This window comes from Euleptes europaea, chromosome 16, assembly GCF_029931775.1.
Source record: "Euleptes europaea isolate rEulEur1 chromosome 16, rEulEur1.hap1, whole genome shotgun sequence".
In the NCBI taxonomy this organism is placed as follows: Eukaryota; Metazoa; Chordata; class Lepidosauria; order Squamata; family Sphaerodactylidae; genus Euleptes; species Euleptes europaea.
The window spans coordinates 3,898,293-3,918,434 of record NC_079327.1 but is presented as its reverse complement, the minus strand read 5'-3'; the positions used below and the strand labels follow the sequence as shown (position 1 = coordinate 3,918,434).

At 46.3% G+C, this 20,142-nt stretch overlaps 1 protein-coding gene across 1 annotated transcript in view; it reads right to left on the bottom strand.

The window, feature by feature from the left end:
- PCDH17 (protocadherin 17) overlaps positions 1-20,142 on the bottom strand; it is a 151,923-nt gene that overhangs the window by 76,656 nt on the left and 55,125 nt on the right. Inside the window, exons 2-3 of the mRNA XM_056862123.1 lie at positions 4,474-4,532; positions 4,138-4,310 (exon numbers count right to left, since the gene is read on the bottom strand). Of these exons, the coding sequence (XP_056718101.1) occupies positions 4,138-4,310; positions 4,474-4,532 (232 nt within the window). The remainder of the gene's footprint in view (positions 1-4,137; positions 4,311-4,473; positions 4,533-20,142) is intronic.

Genomic DNA, 20,142 nt, shown 5'->3' with positions numbered 1-20,142 from the left:
GATCAAAAATGAGAGTCCCTTTAGAGAGTTTAAAAAAATGTAGTCCTGCATCTAAACACAGATCAATGTCCAATTATAAGACGAGAGCCAGGGTTGTAAAGGAGGAAAGGGGGGTGGGAAATATCACCTTGGGGGTATTTATTACTTGGAAAACAAGGCCCCAAAGTGAAGTCGTCTCTCAACGATATAGACAATACATTATGAAACAACACCCTAAATATTCTGCACCACAAACTATCATCTTGCATTCTTGACATGATCAAGCAAATGAAGCCAACCGAGTATTTCTTGATGAATGTGGTACCCAACTCAGGCTGTGCTGGAGGCAAAAATCTAGCTCTAATTAATCACCAATTAATAGAAAGCTTAGAATGTATTTCTGCTTAATTATAAATATAGCTTCTCATTAAGAAGGACTTAATTAATCAATTTTTAAAACATCCTCAGAGCTGTGAATCATTTTCCCACACAAAGAGCTGAAATGACTAACCGAAATGCGAAAGCTGAAATTCAAAATAATTCCGGCTGCATTCCTCCTTCCTGCCTGGGAGAGGCTACACACAAAATGTACAACACACACACAATGCACACCCGCTCTCAGATTTACAGATGGCACAGTCAGTTGAGCTGGCACCATTAGAGGATGGTGGGTTTCTTTGGAAATAAACAGCCCTTGCAATTAGCATAAACCAAATCAGACCCAGACTATGATGGAAGAGAGATGCTTCTTCTTGTGAATTGTCAGCCAGGATGGAGCACCCACTGATAAACAATAGAGACATCTATCAGCAGTTGGTTTGGAATGAATGAACTTTACAACGACTAGGGTTGCCAACCTCCAGGCAGGGACCAGAGATCTCCTGGAATTACCGACTACAGAGATTCTGGAATTACAGACTACAGAGATGCTCCAGACTAGAGAGATTAGTTCCCCTGGAGAAAATGGCCGCTTCGGAGGTTGGACTCCATGACATTATACCCTGTTGAGGTCCCTCCTGTCCCCAAACCCCACCCTCCCCAGACTCCACCCCCTAAATCTCCAGGAATTTCCCAACCCCGAGTTGGCAACCCAAACAAGAATGTAACTGTAACCATGCTGTATTGGACCAACGGTCTATTCAGTCCAGCTCCATTTCCCGTTCTGGTCGGTCAGATGCCACAGGGAAGACCACAAGTTGGACCCACGGACAACAGTCACTCCTACTGGCTGCCCCACCCCCAGCATTTGACAATGAGGCGATTCCGCCTCTGAACCCAGAGATCCCGGTCAGCTTTCCTAGCAAAAATCCAAGGACAGGCCATAAATTTGCCCCCAAACCCTTTTAAATCTATTGTAACCCAATGCCCATCACAGCATCTTGCAGAGGGCAGATTGATCCAGCAAATGCAGCAACGTGAGTGGCTGAGAGACTGTGGTTGACTAATTGTCCTTGTTGAAACCCCTGGAAGATTATGAGGCATTTCTCAAGGGTGAATGATCCATTATCTGTCTGTCTGTGTGTCTGTCTGTCTGTGTGTCTGTCTATCTATCTATCTATCTATCTATCTATCTATCTATCTATCTATCTATCTACCTACCTACCTACCTACCTACCTACCTATCTCTTTTTGATTTATATCCCGCCCTTAATCCCCGGCCAAAGGCCAGGATCAGGGCTGCTAACATGAATATTAAACAGCATAAAACCACAATGCCATAATCAAAAATATATAAAACAGTACAAAATATAGTGGACAGGCATCATGGAAAGGCAGCAGGGTCCCTCCCTTGGAATTTGCCTTCGGACGTTGTAGGAAATGTCACACCCTGCAGGCTGAATAATTGTGGGCCTGTTTTTTTTTTTTTTTTTAGGGTGGCTCAGTGGTAGAGCATCTGCTTGACATGCAGAAGGTTCCAGGTTCAATCCCCAGCATCTCCAGTTCAAGGGACTAGGCAGGTAGGTGATGTGAAAGACCCCTGCCTGAGACCCTGGAGAGTGCTGCCGGTTTGAGTAGGCAATTCTGACTTTGATGGCCTGATTCAGTAGAAGGCAGCTTCATGTGTTCATTTACATTTTCTGAGCCACTTGTGTAAGAGCCCTAGTGATGAGTCCCAGAATGCATCTCTGCCGTATGCCGGAGTTTCATGGCGGAGGCTGAGGGGGGTTCCTCAGTGTGGAACATTCTCCCCTAAGAGGCAAACGTCTCAGCTCACTACAACGAAATGTTACAGAATGCTCCCAGTCGGAATCCGTTCCAAGGACTGGAAGCCACCCAGCTACCACGCTCAGCAGATTGCGCTCGAGATGTCATCGCTGGATCATTAACAGCCTCCTCCTCTCTACAGATTCTTGGAATCATTCCTCTCGGCAGGCGTATCCCATGCCTGACATGAACAAGCAGATCAGTCGCGGAACTAAAAGACCCAGAAGGTCGGACCAGAACCAACAGGTTGAAATTAAATCGAAAGAGTTTCGGTCTAGACATTAGGGAGAACTTTCTAATGGTTACAGCGGTTCCTCAGTGGAACAGGCTTCCTCGGGAGGCGGTGAGCCCTCCTTCTCTAGAGGTTTTTAAGCAGAGGCTAGATGGCCATCTGTCAGCAAGGCTGATTCTATGACCTTAGGCAGATCATGAGAGGGAGGGCATCTTGGCCATCTTCTGGGCATGGAGTAGGGGTCTGTGATGGTCTATGACTGCAAATAAATTATTGATTGATTAAGTAGGGGTCACTGGGTATGTGTGGGGGAGGTAGTTGTGAATTTCCTGCATTGTGCAGAGGGTTGGGCTAGATGACCCTCATGATCCCTTCAAACTCTATGATACTATGATTCTAGGTGGCCATTTATCAGGGTCCCTTTTTTATTCCAAGGGTCTCTCCTGCTCATTCCGTATCATCAGTACTAAAAAGGGGGGAAGGCATAATCCCTAGGGTTGCCAGCACGGGGTTGGGAAATACCTGGATATTTTAGGGGTGGAGCCTGAGGAAGGCGGGGTTTGTGGAGGTGAGAGACTTCAACGGGGGGTAATGTCATTTTCTCCCGGGGAACTGACCTCTGTCACCTGGAGATCAGTTGTAATAGCAGGAGATCTCCAGCCACCACCTGAAGGCTGGCAACCCTAATAATCCCACTGCCAGCTGCTATTCCAAAGGATAGCTTGGATCTGATTAAACTTTTAATTGCAATTTTGCCATCATGGATAAAGTGTTTGTGCTCACTGTACCCAGCCCAATCATACGGGGAAGGGTACATACTGTATGATCATAAAACTGCCACAATAACTGTGCAAACCCAACTTAGCCTTGCCAGACACATAAGAACAAAATAGCCGTCGGCTGAATGTTTTCACAAATCCCCTCAAATCTAAATATATAAAGCCAGAATTAGAACTACATGGTTGCTATTTGCCCAATGACAGAGGGTAAAGCCTCTACACTTGGCCCCAATCCCTCGCCCTCAAAAAAGTGAGGAAAGAATGGCCAGAAAATGGCCTCCATAGTAACGTTCTAGGAATTTCCACGTCTCTATGGCCTTTACCAAAGAAATTAGGGAAAATTCCTAAAGTGTCACCCGAAACTGGCATGGCAGCCTCCCCAAAATCTATGTTCCCCAGACAGTGCCCTCAAAATCCCCCAGCATTTGCCAAGGCAGTGCTGGAAACCCTACTTTTGGCATGCCTAGTGGTCTTGGAACAGTAGCCCCTTCCACTGTATTATAAATGATTTTTGAATACTCCTTCACTGAAAAAAACAACAACAACACAAAAACAGTTTGCCATTTGGCATGGGGATCTGCTCTTTAAGAAACACAAAAACTCCAAAGCCCTCTCGGGCACGGGCTGATCTTGGGATCCAGCATGTAGTCTAATAGTGGGGTTAAACAAATGCTGTTATTCTTTGTTAATAAATCAGCATCAGCTTGGAAAACGTAAATAGCCAACTAAATAGGAATAAAACTGTGCATGCATGTGTACACACCAGAGAGAGAGTGAATACGAGGGTTTTTTTTGCTGTGGGCCGGCTAGAAGATTTACAGTTTCTTCCGATAGCATTATCAATGTAGCTCGTCCAACGTGATAAACTGCCGGAGTGGCACTAATAGCTTTCTAATCATTGCTCCAGCCTCAGACTTTGCAAGCCTGGGCCGTTCCACTCACCTTGTTCGAGTGGCTGGCTTTTAGTCGAAGTCGTTTTCATCTTGAGTGCCTCCCTCACGGACATGTCGCAGCAGGAGCCTTTGTTAGTATCTTGGTCGCTGTCGGCCTGATCGCTGTCCCCGTGCCCGCTGTCTCGCAAGCTGGCACGTTCCGGGTCCTTGAACGTGGAGCTACTGAAATATGTGCCAGGCAAGAAAGAGGGCGAGAGGGAAAGAGAGGAAGAGAGAGATGTGAAAGTCGTATGAGCTTCCCTCCCTTGGAATTGTACTCTCTGGCAAAGCAATTTTGACAAGAATGCAAATTGGGAAGCCGAGAAAGTTATTTAATAGGCCTTACCTTTGAACAAACTGCTGCCTGCTGCCCATGTAATTGGGCTCTGCGGGAAAATTGTCTGTCTGTGAAAGAAAAGGAAAAAAATACATCGAGTTGTACACTGGACAAATCTCCTGCGGAGCAACAAGATTTCCTAGAGGAGGAATGATTAATAATTCAAAAAAATTCCCCCCTTCATCTTCAAATTTGTACATTTTAATTAAATTGCAAAATGCTGGTATGTAATTATGCACTCGGAACAATTAAGTGATCCTGGTCCACAAATTACCTGCTAAAACAAACAAGGAAGATTTGCATAAGTGACAGGGAAATATGGCTTGTAATTAGCTACTTGGCAAGCTGATCGTAAGCTGATAGTTAGGTAAGTTTGGGGTGGCCCAGGAGGACTTGTGGTGACGTATCACCGGCATTCTTAGAAGGTCTCCAGAAATTATTTTAGCATGCACTAAAACTGTTCCTGATCTTATTTTATGCAGGCAAGCTGGGAAAAACAACAACAATAAAAGGTAGTAGCCTAGTTCATGATCTGTCATGGTAGTTTTCCACGTGCAAGATTCCTTCGTTCATTTGTTCATTCATTTCAAAAGTTAAGAAGAAAAGGAAGTAGTAGTAGTAGTAGTAGTAGTAGTAGTAGTAGTAGTAGAAGAAGAAGAAGAAGAGTTGGTTTTTATATGCCAACTTTCTCTACCACTAAAGGCAGAATCAAACCGGCTTACAATCGCCTTCCTTCCCTCCCACAACAGATACCCTGTGAGGTAGGTGGGGCTGAGAGAGCTCTTAATAGAACTGTGACTAGCCCAACGTCACCCAGCTGGCTTTATGTGTAGCAGTGGGGAAACCAACCTGGTTTGCCAGCTTAGTGTCCACCGCTCTAAACCACCGCTCTTAACCACTACACCACGCTGGCTCTCTCTTGTGTAAATCAAGGCAGCTTGCAACACAAAACATTATAAAAATGCAATAAACAGCCAACAATCATAAACAATTATAAATTTAATAAAAACCAATTAGGACTGCCAATAATAAAAACTAAATGTATCAAATGCAGTCAACTACCTCCTGAAGATCGACAATGAGAGGGCCAGGCACACCACCCTGGGAAGGTTGTTCCATAATTGTGGGGCTGTCACGGAAAGGCCCTCTCTCTTGTATCTACAAGACGGGCATCTTTAATTGGTGGGACAGTCAAGAGAGCATCTCCCAGCGATCTTAATTCCCAAGCAGGAAAGTATGGGAGAAGATGGTCCTTCACACAACCTTGGTCCCAAATTCTATAAGGCTTTATCATGGGAAGCCTTCGGTCATGGAATCTCTCCCTTTCTGGGGCTCACCACAGTCTGAAGAAATGGAGTCCAGCCACATATTTGCCACACTGGGGATGGAAGCATACACAGTTGGATTTGTTCAGGGCTAGGGTACTAGGCTTGGCCAGGTTTTCAATCTGTGGTCGGTGGCCAGGTTTTCAATCTGCGGTCGGTGGCACGGGGAAGAATATAGATCTCTTGCCTTGAAAACCCTACTGGGTCACTCTAAGACCACTGTGACTTGACAGCACTTTCCACCACCAGAAGATGTATCCTTATCAGGAAATGTATTTCTCCTCATGAATATCAATATCCAATAAGAACATAAGAAAGGTCATGCTGGATCAGACCAAGGTCCATCAAGTCTAGCAGTCTGTGGCCAACCTGGTGCCTCTAGGTAGCCCACAAGCAAGACAACTGCAGCAGCATCCTGCCTGTGTTCCACAGCATCTACTATAATAGGCATGCTCCTCTGATCCTGGCGATAATAGGTACACATCATGACTAGTATCCATTTTGAGTAGTAGCCATGGATAGTCCTCTCCTCCATGAACGTGTCCACTCCTCTCAAGCCTTCCAAGTTAGCAGCTGTCACCACATCCTGAGGCAGGGAGTTGCACAATTTAACTATGCGTTGTGTGAAGAAAGACTTCCTTTAATCTGTTTTGAATCTCTCACCCTCCAGCTTCAGCGCGTTCTAGCATTATGAGAGAGGGAGTAAAGCTTCACCAGGTCCACTCTCTCCACACTATGCATAATTTTATAGACCTCTATCATATCTCCCTTTAACTGCCTTCTTTCCAAGGTGAAATAATCTCTGTGGCCTGGAGATCAATTGTAATAAGAGGGAGATCTCCATCCACCACCTGAAGGTTGGCAACTAGGGTTGCCAAGTCCCTCTTCTCCATCGGTGGGAGGTTTTTTCGGGGCTGAGCCTGAGGGAGATGGGGTTTGGGGAGGAAAGGGACTTCAATGCCATAGAATCCAATGGCCAAAGTGTCCCTTTTCTCCAGGTGAACTGATCTCTATCAGCTGGAGATCAGTTATAATAGCAGATCTCCAGCTAGTACCTGGAGGTTGGCAACCCTATTGGCAACCCTAAGGAAGACTCAAGAATTAGGTATATTAGAATCAAGGGCTTTCGGAACCTCAGTTTACAGGACAGCAAATGATTTGATTAACCATTTTCCCCTCACACTTAACACGTTTAGCAATGTTACCGAAGTTTATGACTTCTTGGACAGGAATACAAAATTGCCCAGGTCGTAATGTTTGGATGTATTCCCAGTTTAAAATCATTTTTCCCTTTCCCCTGAGATGTTCTTCTGAGGCTCAGAATGTAAAAAGAGATCCGTGAAGTAGAATTCAGCATTCTTTGTAGGTGCAGGTGCCAAATTATGTTCAATGAGGGGGAAGTTAGTCAATTCACACAGAAACAGAAAGAGCATCTTTGCTTCCAGTTGAACTCTGAGTCTTGGACACTAATCATAGCTCAGATACAGCTGTAAAGAAGCACCTGCCAAACGATTCTTAAGATTTCCAGCAATCCTCTCTAGCCATTTTTTTTTAATCCCACCCACCCTCCAGAGAACTCGCTTCCCCATTTTATCACAACAACCCTGCTGAATTTGTCTTGACTGAGCATGGAGACGTGCCCCACCCAAATGAATTTTGGGGAGATGTGGAACCTTTTTAACTTGCTTTCTGTAAGACCTTTCCTAGCATCTACTTCTTTAACTTTTATGGGATGGATGGAATGGAATGGAAATGGCGCAACAGAAGAGTGTATTTTCCCATTCCTTCCTTCCTTCCTTCCTTCCTTCCTTCCTTCCTTCCTGCCTTCCTGCCTTCCTGCCTTCCTTCCTTTCTTTCTTTCTTTCTTTCTTTCTTTCTTTCTTTCTTTCTTTCTTTCTTTCTTTCTTTCTTTCTTTCTTTCTTTCTTTCTTTCTTTCTTATATTTATAGGCCACCCTTTCCTGGCCACAGCTAGGCTCAGAGCTGTTCACAACCTTTTAAAACTCTTTAAGACCGAACCATTAATTACATAAAATTTACAACAATAAAACCAGGCGCCTTTAACTATAGCAGCAACAGTATATCTACAATAATAATACCATAAGCGGCAATAATATTTATACCAGTAATGGGAGCATAGCAAAGGCAAAACAAGGAGGAGGAGAGACCAGCCAGAAGGAAAACCATTGCTGTCCTCAACCCTATGCCTGGTGAAACATCTCAGTTTTACAGGCCCTGCAGAATTGTTGTAAGTCCCGCAGGGCTAAGGTTGCCAGGTCCCTCTTCACCACCAGCGGGAGGTTTTTGTGGTAGAGCCTGAGGAGGGTGGGGCTTGGGGAGGGGAGGGACTTCAATGCCGTAGAGTCCAATTGCCAAGTTATACTCTGTTTGATTGCTCGATGGTATGCCAATAAAGGTACTGAAATTGAAAATTTAGTCCAATTGCCAAACCGTTTCTTTTAAATTCCACCTGGAAACGTGGCAGCCACTGGCTCAAGCACAAAGACCTGATGAGGACTATACAAGCTGTTTCTTGACTATACCACTTCAGACAGGGGCTGTTGTTCAGTGGTGGAGCATCTGCTTGGTATGCAGAAAGTCCCAGGTTCAATCCCCAGCATCTCCAGTTCAAGGGACTAGGCAAGTACGTGATGTGAAAGACTTCTGCCTGAGACCCTGGAGAGCTGCGGCCAGTCTGAGTAGACAGTACTGACTTTGATGGACCAAGGCTCTGAGTCAGTGGAGCTTCATGTGTTCATTAGGGCTGTCGATTCAGTTCGCCCCGAACCGAAAAACAGATGAATTTCCCCTGATTCGGCGGTTTTTAGTTCGGGACGAACCGAACTCAAAGAAGGCGGGAAAACAGGGAGCCGAATTCAGTGAGTGTTCAGGAGTAAATTCGGCACATTCGGGGTTCGGGTCAGCAGCAGAGGGGCAGGGGTCTTTAAACCCCTCTGCGCTGCCTGCGCAGACAGCGCAGAGGGGCTCGACAACCCACCGCCCCTTTCCCGGGACTCCCGGGAAGAGGGGCGGGGGGGTCTTTAAACCCCTCTGCCCTGCCTGCGCAGACAGCACAGAGGGGTTTGACAACCCACCGCCCCTTTCCCGGGACTCCCGGGAAGAGGGGCGGGGGGTCATTAAACCCCTCTGCCCTGCCTGCGCAGACAGCACAGAGGGGTTTGACAACCCACCGCCCCTTTCCCGGGACTCCCGGGAAGAGGGGCGGGGGGTCTTTAAACCCCTCTGCCTTGCCTGTGCAGACAGCGCAGAGGGGCTTGTCAACCCACCGCCCCTCTTACCGGGAGTCCTGGTCTTTAAACCTCTCTGCCCCCCCGCTCCTTCACGGGCTTCCCTGAAGGCGCGTGGGGGGGCTTTTAAACAGATCTGCGCCTTCCAGCAGGAAGGCACAGATCTGTTTAAAGAGCCCCCCGCACGCCTTCATGGAAGCCCCGTGAAGGCCCGAGGGGGGCTCTTTAAAGACCCCCGCCCCCTTCCTGACTCTTTGAAGTGGTGGGCGCCACCTGGGCAGGCGGCGCCCAGCACTTCAAAGACCCGGCCGAATTTTTCCCTGAACTCCGGATCTCCCGCCGAATTTAAAAGGGCCAAATTTTGCCGAAGCTGAACTTTACTGAATTTTTTTTTCAACAGCCCTAGTGTTCATGACCCTCTGCTTCCCTGCTTCCAATCTGCTAGTGCTGAATGTGCTGAACGTGTGTTTTTTCCACCTCCCGGTGAAGCATTTAACCATGTCACCCCCACCTGCATTTAAGTGGTACAGTCCGGGAACAGTTCCGTTATTTTATTTGCTGTTGGTGTGAAAAAAGCCCCAGGACCAGGCAACACACCTTTGCAAGATATAAACTTCACTCACACTGATGGGATGCCGCCTACAAAAATAACTTTTCAGACTGTGTTCAAAAGGTAACCGTAGTTGTGACGATTCCAAATGGCATTGCCTGCTAGCATCCTCGTGCATTTCGTAACTTCTGTCTCATGGCATGTCATTCCGCCTAAGTTGCAAACAATACTGTCAGGCTATTTATGTTGGGTCACAAAGATGGTGAGGGGTCTGGAGATCCCTGGAGAGGGGTCTGGAGACCAAGTCCTATGAGGAAAGGTTGAAGGAGCTGGGTATGTTTAGCCTGGAGAGGAGAAGACTGAGAAGCTATATGATAACCAGCTTCAAGTACTTGAAGGGCTGTCATATAAAGGATGGTGCCAAGTTGTTTTCTGTTTCCCCAGAAGGTCGGACCAGAACCAATTGGTTGAAATTAAATCAAAAGAGTTTCTATCTAGACATTGGGAAGAACTTTCTAACAGTCAGAGCGGTTCCTCAGTGGAACAGGCTTCCTCGGGAGGTGGTAAGCTCTCCTTCCCTGGAGATTTTTAAGCAGAGGCTAGATGGCCATCTGTCAGCTGATTAGGCAGATCATGAGAGGGAGGGCATCTTGGCCATCTTCTGGGCATGGAGTAGGGGTCAGTGGAGACATGTGGGGGAGGTAGCTGTGAATTTCCTGCATTGTGCAGGGGGTTGGATTAGATGACCCTGGTGGTCCCTTCCAACTCTATGATTCTACGTTGACAAGCTTGTGCTCTTTCTTTTGAGTTTCCAAGAAAAAGAAGGCCAATCATGACGGATGGTGTCTGAGTTCAAGCAAACGGAGTTCAGCAAACTCAAACTGGCATCAATAAGCACTTCTGAAAAATTGGTGGGGGGGGGGGTCAATGCAAACAACACAAGTAATTCAATTTTGCTGTACCCTTTTAAAAAAAAACAGGGTCACATCTGTCAAATAAGATCTCTGCTAATTAGGGACAACCCAGCTACAGTAAAGTTTCATTTCATAGGCAGCGCCCTGAAATCTCTCCCACAGAGATCAATGGACCTTTTCAGAAACACTTAATTGGGGCTAGATCATGTCTAAAGTGTTTACTTAATTAATTATAGGGTCAATTTTAAATGGAAGCCCAGAGAGCAAAGAGAATGCTTTATTCATTTTTTTATTCATTTTTTTGCAGCAATGTTATTTGCATGTGTTACAATAAGGAACGGAAAATAATATATTAAAGATGGCCCTTCCTTCCAGCTGTGAGTTAAAACTTTTTTTTAAAAAAAAATTAAAGGTCCTCTCAAAACATCCTTCGATGTGCTAAGAGAGGCACCTGCATTCAGTTTTGAATCATGTGCCAACTCATTTAAATTTAATCGAGTACATTTCATTGATTAATTGGTTACAGGCAGGTGATTTATCAACTGAATATTCTTAATTAATTGATAGAACCTCCCCCCCCCAAAAAAATACCATGTGTGAGAAGCATTTTTAAATCACATTGATTGCAGTAGGAAACTGCTAAGCAAAATGTGAAGTCTTTCCCAATGAAATAAATGGGGTTTCAGCCTACCGAATGCTGGCTCAGCCGTAGCTTCGGTTTTGTAACGTCCCTGTTATAATTAACTGAACGAGCACAAGATAACTCCAGAACAGAGAGTATTTACAGCTCTGTGGAGACCAGCCAAAGCCGAGAACTGAATCTCACTTGTATTATCCACTACTAGAAGGCCCTTGAGAGAGAGAGAGAGAGAGAGAGAGAGAGAGAGAGAGAGAGAGAGAGAGAGAGAGAGAGAGAGAGAGAGAGCTGATATCTTCCACAGAATCCACTGTGCCGCCACCCCACAGCGTCTTGCAGCTGAATCGGACAAGGCTCCTACTGTGTTCTGCGACACTTCATTCCCTGCCTCTCCACTACGAAGCAGCTTTATGCTCAGCAACCCTTTCTCAGACTCTGGTTCTCCAGGTGAGAAGTGGACCTGGCGGGCCACACAACGTGCAGGCCCAGCCAGGGCAGAACTGGCCACAATCCTGTCCGGCGTTCTGGACAATCTTTGATCTGAATACTGAAAGTGCACAACCGACACACAGCAAAGTATTGGAACTGGTTGGCTACACCCATCATAGGTAGTAGCTGGAGATCTCCCGCTATTACAACTGATCTCTGGCTGATAGGGATCAGTTCACCCGGAGAAAATGTCCGCTTTGGCAATTGGATTCGATGACATTGAAGTCCCTCCCCTCCCCAAACCCCACCCTCATAGAATCTTAGAATCATAGAGTTGGAAGGGCCCACCAGGGTCATCTAGTCCAACCCCCTGCACAATGCATGAAATTCACAACTACCTCTCCCCACACATCCCCAGTGACCCCTACTCCATGCCCAGAAGACAGCCACGGTGCCCTCACTCTCATCATCTGCTTAAGGTCATAGAATCAGCATTGCTGACAGATGGCCATCTAGCCTCTGCTTCAAAACCTCCAGGGAAGAGGAGCTTACCACCTCCCGAGGAAGCCCGTTCCACTGAGGAACCACTCTGTTAGAAAATTCTTCCTAATGTCTAGATGGAAACTCCTTTGATTTAATTTCAACCATTGGTTCTGGTCCAACCTTCTGGGGCAACTGAAAACAACTTGGCGCCCTCCTCTATATGACAGCCCTTCAAGTACTTGAAGTACCTCCTTAGACTCTATCCCAAAAACCTCCCACCGGTGGCAAAGAGGGACCTGACAACCCTATCCCATTGTGACATCTTTTTTTCCTAGAGCAGAAGCTCAAACAACTTTCAATCCACAAAAGCCAAATGGAACCCACCAGGGATTGATATACATAAAATTCTATATATATTTTTTTACTCTATATTCCCAAATTTTTAATTACAACTCCGGAAAAAAGTAAATGAGTAAAATTAGCCATATATGACTTGGAAAGCAGGAGGATTGTCACAGACTTGGCAGGACACAATATGTGGTTCTATTTAGCTTGGTAAGTCACCAGTTGGGGCAAAATTGCAAGAAAGAACACATTCCCATTGCTTTCCCCTAAAATATCCCCTCTCTGCTCCAGGAATCTGAAAGGTACTTGCCAGAGACAGAGAAGCTCTGCCAGTTTGGGTAGGGTTGTTGGTAGGGTTGCCAGCTCTGGGTTGGGAAATACCTGGGGATTTGGGGGGGGTTGAGCCTAAGGAGGGTGGGGTTTCGGGAGGGGAGGGACTTCAATGGAGTATAATGCCATAGAGTCCACCAGCAGGAGGGTTGTGCAGGGGGAGAATTATTTAAAAGAAAAACAAGGCATTGTCTACATACAGGAAGTTCTGACCATAGAGTTCCTGGTGATTTCTAGAGCCACCTGCAAGGTTTTTTGCCTGCTGATCAGCTGAGCATTTTGGGCAAGTCCTGCAAGTACCTGGAGGTCTCCCATTATAAGTGGACAATCGAGACCCTGACACCTGGAGCTTGGCAACCCCAAACCCAATTCAGCCCACCAGCTAATTTGGCCTTCCACAATCCATTGTTGTCTGGTGTGGTATCAAGATCTTGGGGAGGTCTGGTGGGGATACTTGCCCCCGGTGCAAGGAGAGGTAGGCGCCAATGCAGGCATGGGGAGCACATACATGGGCAGAAGGAGCACCACTGCACTGCAGCATGGGCGCAGCTGCTCGCCCGCGGCCTGGCTGGTGTGTGCGCTGCCTGCCTGGCTGCTGCCCTTTCTCTTTTTGTTTCTGCAGGGGTGGCCGCTGCACACCCTGCCTGGCACGTTTGTCTCCACCCCAGCAACTGACTCCAGTGTGCACATGGCATGTGCAACATACCCCCTCCCTCCCCCAGGCACTCCTTCCCCCAGCTCCATGCCTGGTATCAAGCTCTCATAAGCCATGGGTAGTAGATAGGGTTTCCGACCTCCAAGTACTAGCTGGAGATCTCCTGCTATTACAACTGATCTCCAGCCAATAGAGATCAGTTCACCTGGAGAAAATGGCCACTTTGGCAATTGGACTCTATGGCATTGAAGTCCCTCCCCTCCCCAAACCCCACCCTCCTCAGGCTCTGCCCAAAAAACCTCCTGTCAGTGGCAAAGAGGGACCTGGCAACCTAGTGGTAGAGGGCTGCATTGGACTTTGGTGGTTTTCGAGTCGGATGTATCATTTTCTGTCTGCACTCGAGCCAAGGACAAGCAGAAATGGTGGAGGCTGAAGTGTTTCGTGTGACTTAAATGGCATTTGGGAAGCTTCAGCCTTGGCTGAATAGGGCCAAGTTCCTTTCATGAGCAGGAGTTAAGTGTCAGTTCTCTTGTTATATTTTAAAGACATGGGTACATTCGCATGAGTCAATCCCATCTCTCCAACCATCTGCAAATGTAATGCAGGATGACACACGCAAGCTGCTCAGAGATTAGACCTGTGAACTTCAAAGCTATTGTGATAATATTCTGAATTTAGAGGCAGGCATTCGCTTAACTAGATATTGAGCCAGAGAGACGGGAATTGGAAGAGCAGGCCTAATCAGAAACTGAAAGCAGGCAAACTAAGAGGACAGAACCTGACCTCTTCGTATGAAAAAATGGTTCTTTTCTCACTCATAAGGGTTCCACTTACTGAACTGAACCATAATGAGAAGAACCGCTTTCACCATCTTCCTCAGCTGTCCCTCCTCCACGTAGGGTTGCCAACCTTCAGGTGGGGCATATGGAGATCTCCTGGAATTACAACTCATCTCCAGCTGATAGAGATCAGTTCACCTGGATAAAATGTCTGCTTTGGAAGGTGGACTCTAGAGCAATGAAGTCCCTCCCCTCCCCAAACCCTGTCCTCTTCATGCTCTGCCCCCAAACCTCCTGCCGGTGGCAAAGAGGGACCTGGCAGAAAATGGCCAATTTGGAAGGTGGACGGTATGGCATTATACCCCACTGAAGTCCCTTCCCTCCCCAAACCCCATGCTCCCTAGGCTCTACCCCCAAAATCTCCAGGAAATTCCCAACCCAGTGTTGGATATCTTAATGCCACACCATACTGCTTCTGCAGGGGCTGCAGATTGGTGTATGTAGGGCACATCGCCTGGAGATCAGTTGTAATAGTGGGAGATCTCCAGGCACCACCTTATCTCGTCAGGTCTGAGAAGCTAAGTGGCATCAGTCCTGGTTAGTTGTGATTAGTGGTTAAGAGCGGTGTAGTGGTTAAGAGTGGTAGTTTGGAGTGGTGCACTCTGCTGTGGAGAGCCCGGTTTGATTCCCCACCCCTCCACATGAGCGGCGAAGGCTAACCTGGTGCACTGGATTTGTTTCCCCACTCCTACACACGAAGCCAGCTGGGTGATGTTGGGCAAGTCACAGCTCCCTTACAGTTCTCTCAGCCCTATCTATCACACCAGGTGTCTGTTGTGGGGAGGGGAAGGGAAGGAGATTGTAAGCCGGTTTGATTCTCCCTGAAGTGGTAGAGAAAGTCGACATATAAAGACCAACTCTTCTTCTTCTGCTTGGATGGGAGACCACCAAGGAACTCCAGGGTCGCTATGCAGAGGCCGGCAATGGCAAACCACCTCTGCTCTTCTATTGGTTTGAAAACCCTCGGCTGAGTTTTGACTGCACTTCACACACACACACACACACACACACACACACACTAAAGAGCACAGCCATTCCATTCGATGACTGTTTATCATTCGTGAGGTAAAAGATATAATTGATCATTGACTTGCTATCAGTCTTTTGAGTCCTCATTCAAGGAAGCCGCTGAGCTTCTGCGAAACACTAGCTACACCATGTCATCTGTTCACTGCTTGTTATTTCCAGCAGAAGTGAATACTATTACCAGACATTTAACATTAACATTTTTGAGGGGATGTGCATCACTGTGTGGGCAGATTTTAAAAGTAATTGAATTTTATGGATGTGTTTTCATTGAAGCCATGCGGCAATATGAACAGCAGTTCTATTTAAAAACACTTCAGCAGCCACGGAGTTTTGTGTTTTCAAGAACATTTTCATCTGGGGTGGGGTAGTTGTGAATTCCCTGCATTGTGCAGGGGGTTGGACTAGATGACCCTGGTGGTCCCTTCCAACACTGTGATTCTATGATCTTTTGACAGTAAATAAATATATAAAATGTCAAATATAATTCACATTTTGCCCAAATGGGTTTATAGATCTTTCTTCCTGTTTTTCTAGTCCAAAGATTCCTATTCCTATTAACGGGGGGGGGGGGGGGGGCAACAGAGAGACTCAAAAACAAACTGAGCCAACCCCAAACTGAACAAGAACTTTTTCCTGTGGGTGCTCCCAGGGAAATAATGGGGACCATCGCAAAGTTTCTGACACAATCCCCATTGACTGCAAGGGGTAGGGTTGCCAGGTCCCTTTTCGCCATCAGCAGGAGGTTTTTGGGGTGGAGCCTGAGGGGGGCAGGGTTTGGGGAAGAAAGGGACTTCAATGCCATAGAGTCCAATGGCCAAAGCGGTCATTTTCTCCGGGTGAACTGCTCTCTATCGGCTGGAGATCAGTTGTAATAGTAGGAGATCTCCAGCTAGTACCTGGAGGTTGGCAACCCTAGTAAAGGTGAATTCACGGAATAGTTCTCTTTGGGTTTTTTCCCAGTTTCCAACAACATCAACAACAACAACGAAAGAAATTTAAACAGAAATGAAGTTACTGTCTTTTTTTTAAAGTAATGTGTAGCCTTCTTCTTCCTGTTCAGAGCTGGTTGGAAGGAGAAACTTAGGTTTGTTGCTAGATCTGTCCTGATTGCTGCGGGGTTAGAGGCCTAACCCATTCTTATTCCTATGCTTTCTAACAAATGCTGTCAGATTGAGATAAATAAGCAAGCTGTCGTCAACACAGTGGCGTTCTTGGCTTCACTGAATGTTTGACCACATTCAAATAATAGGCCTCGACTGACAACATTTGATTGTTCAATTGCCTGGCGTCTCAAGCGCCGCGGCAGGTCATCGCGGATGGGAGGAATGCAATCGCGGTTTTCCGAGCATTCAGGGTGGATCAGAACAGCGCTGTTGCCAGTGGCAAAGTACGGCTTTTCCACTGGTCAACAGAGTTTGCAGATTTTGTGCACCATCAACCCCCCCCTCCCCAAAACAGCAGAATTTGTTTGGCCAGAAAAAACAGGGGAGGGGGAAGAAACATGGGCCCGTGGGGGAAATGCATACTATTTTCCACATGTCCTGGAAATGATTGTGAGTCGTACTGGGCTTACTGATAGAAAAGAGCAAGAATCCAGTAGCACCTTAAAGACTAACAAAATTCCTGGCCGGGTATCAGCTTTTATGAGCCACAGCTCACTTCTTCAGATACATTCAGATACTTCTTCAGATATTTCTTCAGCCAGTTCAGAGAAAGAGCACAGCACACGGCTGGAACGTACTTCACCTGAAACACTGATTTGCCCCATGGAGTTTTTTTTTAATGACTATTTTTAATTTATGGTATTACTGTTTCCATTGAAATGATCATAGAATCATAGAGTTGGAAGGGGCCATATAGGCCATCTAGTCCAACTCCCTGCTCAATGCAGGATCAGCCTAGAGCATCCCTGATAAGTGCTTGTCCAGCCGCTGCTTAAAGACCGCCAATGAGGGGGAGCTCATCACCTCCCTAGGTAGCTGATTCCACTGATAAATAACTCTTACTGTAAAAATATTTTTTTCCTAATATCCAGCCAGTACCTTTACGCCTGCAATTGAAACCCATTATTGCAAATCCTATCCTCTGCTGCCAAGAGGAACAGGTCCCTGCCCTCCTCTAAGGGAAAGCCCTTCAAATACTTCAAGATCATGTCCCCCCCACCTCAACCTCCTCTTCTCCAGACAAAACATTCCCAACTCCCTCACCCTTTCCTCAAAGGGCTTGGTTTCCAGGCCCCTGATCATCCTCGTCGCTCTCCTCTGCACCCGCTCAGTTCTGTCCACCAAGATCAACTGATAGCAGCAAGCTCTCTGCTTTGCTAGTTGGGTCAAGTTTTCAAAGAAATGGAATATTTTAAAGGTTGCTTGGTTCAGAGACGAGAAAGCAAAGGTGGCCACCTAGTACTGTTCGGTACCACCACCACCACCCCAGACAACCAGTCAAAGGTTCTACTACTCGTTGAGACATCCTCTGTGTTTAATTACAAAATGAAGGGTTAGCTGGATGGTAGAAGAAATGGAAGGTGTGGGGTCTGGAAGAATGCAGCACTATTGCCGTGGCGTCACATGTTCCCTTGAAGTGAGAGTCATCAAATTGTCAGACAGCCTGAGAGGAAATGTTCCACTTTGAATGATTTTGTGTTAAGTGATTGTAACGGTTTGGTGCCCTGAGGTTATCAATCTTAACTGCGAGTCTCACATAAATAACTTGCTCTAAAAGTTACCTTACCAAAAAAAAAAAAAAAGGAAAAAAAAACCCAGCTAACACATCAACAAAGAGACCAAACCACAGTGAAAGAATTTTGGAAACCATTCGGGAGATGTAAGTAATGAGTTTGGGGGAAAGGGGCTGTGGCTCAGTGGTAGAACATGTGGTAGAGCTGGGGTAGAGCATGTGATAGAGCTGTGGCTCAGTGGTTCTGCTTGGCCTGCAGAAGGTCCCACGTTCAATCCCTGGCATCTCCAGTTAAAGGGACTAGGCAAGTAGGTGATGTGAAAGACCCCTGCCTGAGACCCTGGAGAGCGGCTGCCGGTCCGAGTAGACAATACTGACTTGGATGGACTAAGGGTCTGACTCAGTAGAAGGCAGCTTCATGTGTTCATGTGACGCACTGATTCCTGCTGTTCCCCTCTCCTTGAAAATCAGGCCTACGGTACTTTTGAGAAGGGAAAAGGACCATGTGTTTCTCACGCTTCACACATGCAGAAAACACACAGAATATCTCTCTTCAGGAGTAGGGAAACAGACAATATAATACATTGTTTTCTATTCCCAACTAGGATTCCCAACATTGCCTCAACAAATGCCAGGAGATTTGGTGGGTGGTGCCTAAAGAGGGCGGAGCTTGGGGAGGATGTGATGTTGCTTCCAAATAATTTCAACCCACAGAGATTAAGGGAAATTCCTAAAGCATCATCATGTGGAGGCAATTTTGTCTTGCACCTCAATTCCTCAGAGTCGGGAAATTGGGGCTGGTAATCCCCCACCCTAGTCAGGTAAACAGACAGCTTATTCTCTAGGATAGTTACTTCCATCCTAGCCACCTGGAATGGAAATCGTTCTTTCATTTATGAAGTACTCAAACAAAAATTTTGCCACTCTGTTGTATTCGAGCGATTTCCATCTTTTCCCAGATATCTTTCTTCTTCTTTTTAAACTGAAAATACAATTGCCAAAGCCGCCATTTTCTCCAAGTGCACCGAACTCTATCGGCTGGAGATCAGTTGTAATAGCAAAAGATCTCCAGCTAGTACCTGGAGGTTGGCAACCCTATGTGGCAATCGTTTTGCAGATTAATTAAGTAAGTTTCAGATCCTAACACTGACTCCATCTCGTGAGTGCAATAAGAGAAGAAAAAAGAGGAGAATGAAACCCAACCTAGAAAACAGAAGCTGGATACCCAAGGTTGTGTGGGATAAATACAATATATAGACAATGAAAATATAATTTATTTAAAGCACTATGTCAAGACTCGTCTTGAGCAGTAGTGTGTGCGAAAAGGATCTTGGGGTCTTAGTAGACCAAAAACTGAACTTGAGTCAGCAGTGTGATGTGGTAGCTAAAAAGGAAATGTGATCTTGGGCTGTATCAACAGAAGTATAGTGTCCAGATCACGTGAAGTGATGGTATCGCTTTACTCTGCTCTGGTCAGACCTCACCTAGAGTACTGTGTTCAGTTTTGGGCACCACAATTTAATAAAGATGTAGACAAGCTGGAACGTGTCCAGAGAAGGGCAACAAAGATGATGAGGAGTCTGGAGACCAAATCCTAAGAGGAAAGGTTGAAGGAGCTGGGTATATTTAGCCTGAAGAGGAGAAGACTGAGAGGGGATACGATAACCATCTCCAAGTATTTGAAGGGCTATCATATAGAGGAGAGTGGCGATTGTTTTCTGTTGCCCCAGAAGGTGGGACCAGAAACAACAGGGTTGAAATTAAATCAAAAGAGTTTCTGTCTAGACATTAGGAAGAATTTTCTAACAGTTAGAGCGGTTCCTCAGTAGAACAGGCTTCCTTGGCGGGTGGTGAGCTCTCCTTCCCTGGAGGATTTTTAAGAAGAGGATAGATGGCCATCTGTCAGCGATGCTGATTCTATGACCTTAAGCAGATCGTGGGAGGGAGGGCATCTCGGCCATCTTCTGAGCATGGAGTAGGGGTCACTGGGGGTGTGTGGAGTGGGGAGGTAGTTGTGAATTTCCTGCATTGTGCAGGGGGTTGGGCTAGGTGGCCCTGGTGGTCCCTTCCAACTCTATGAGTTGATGGTTCTATGATTCCAAGATTAAAATTGTTTTAAAAACATTAAAACGGAACAATGGCTCCATCTCCTGCAGGAAGCCATTTTGTTGCTGAGCCCACCATGCCATGTCAGAATTCCAAATGTACCCACAGGCTCC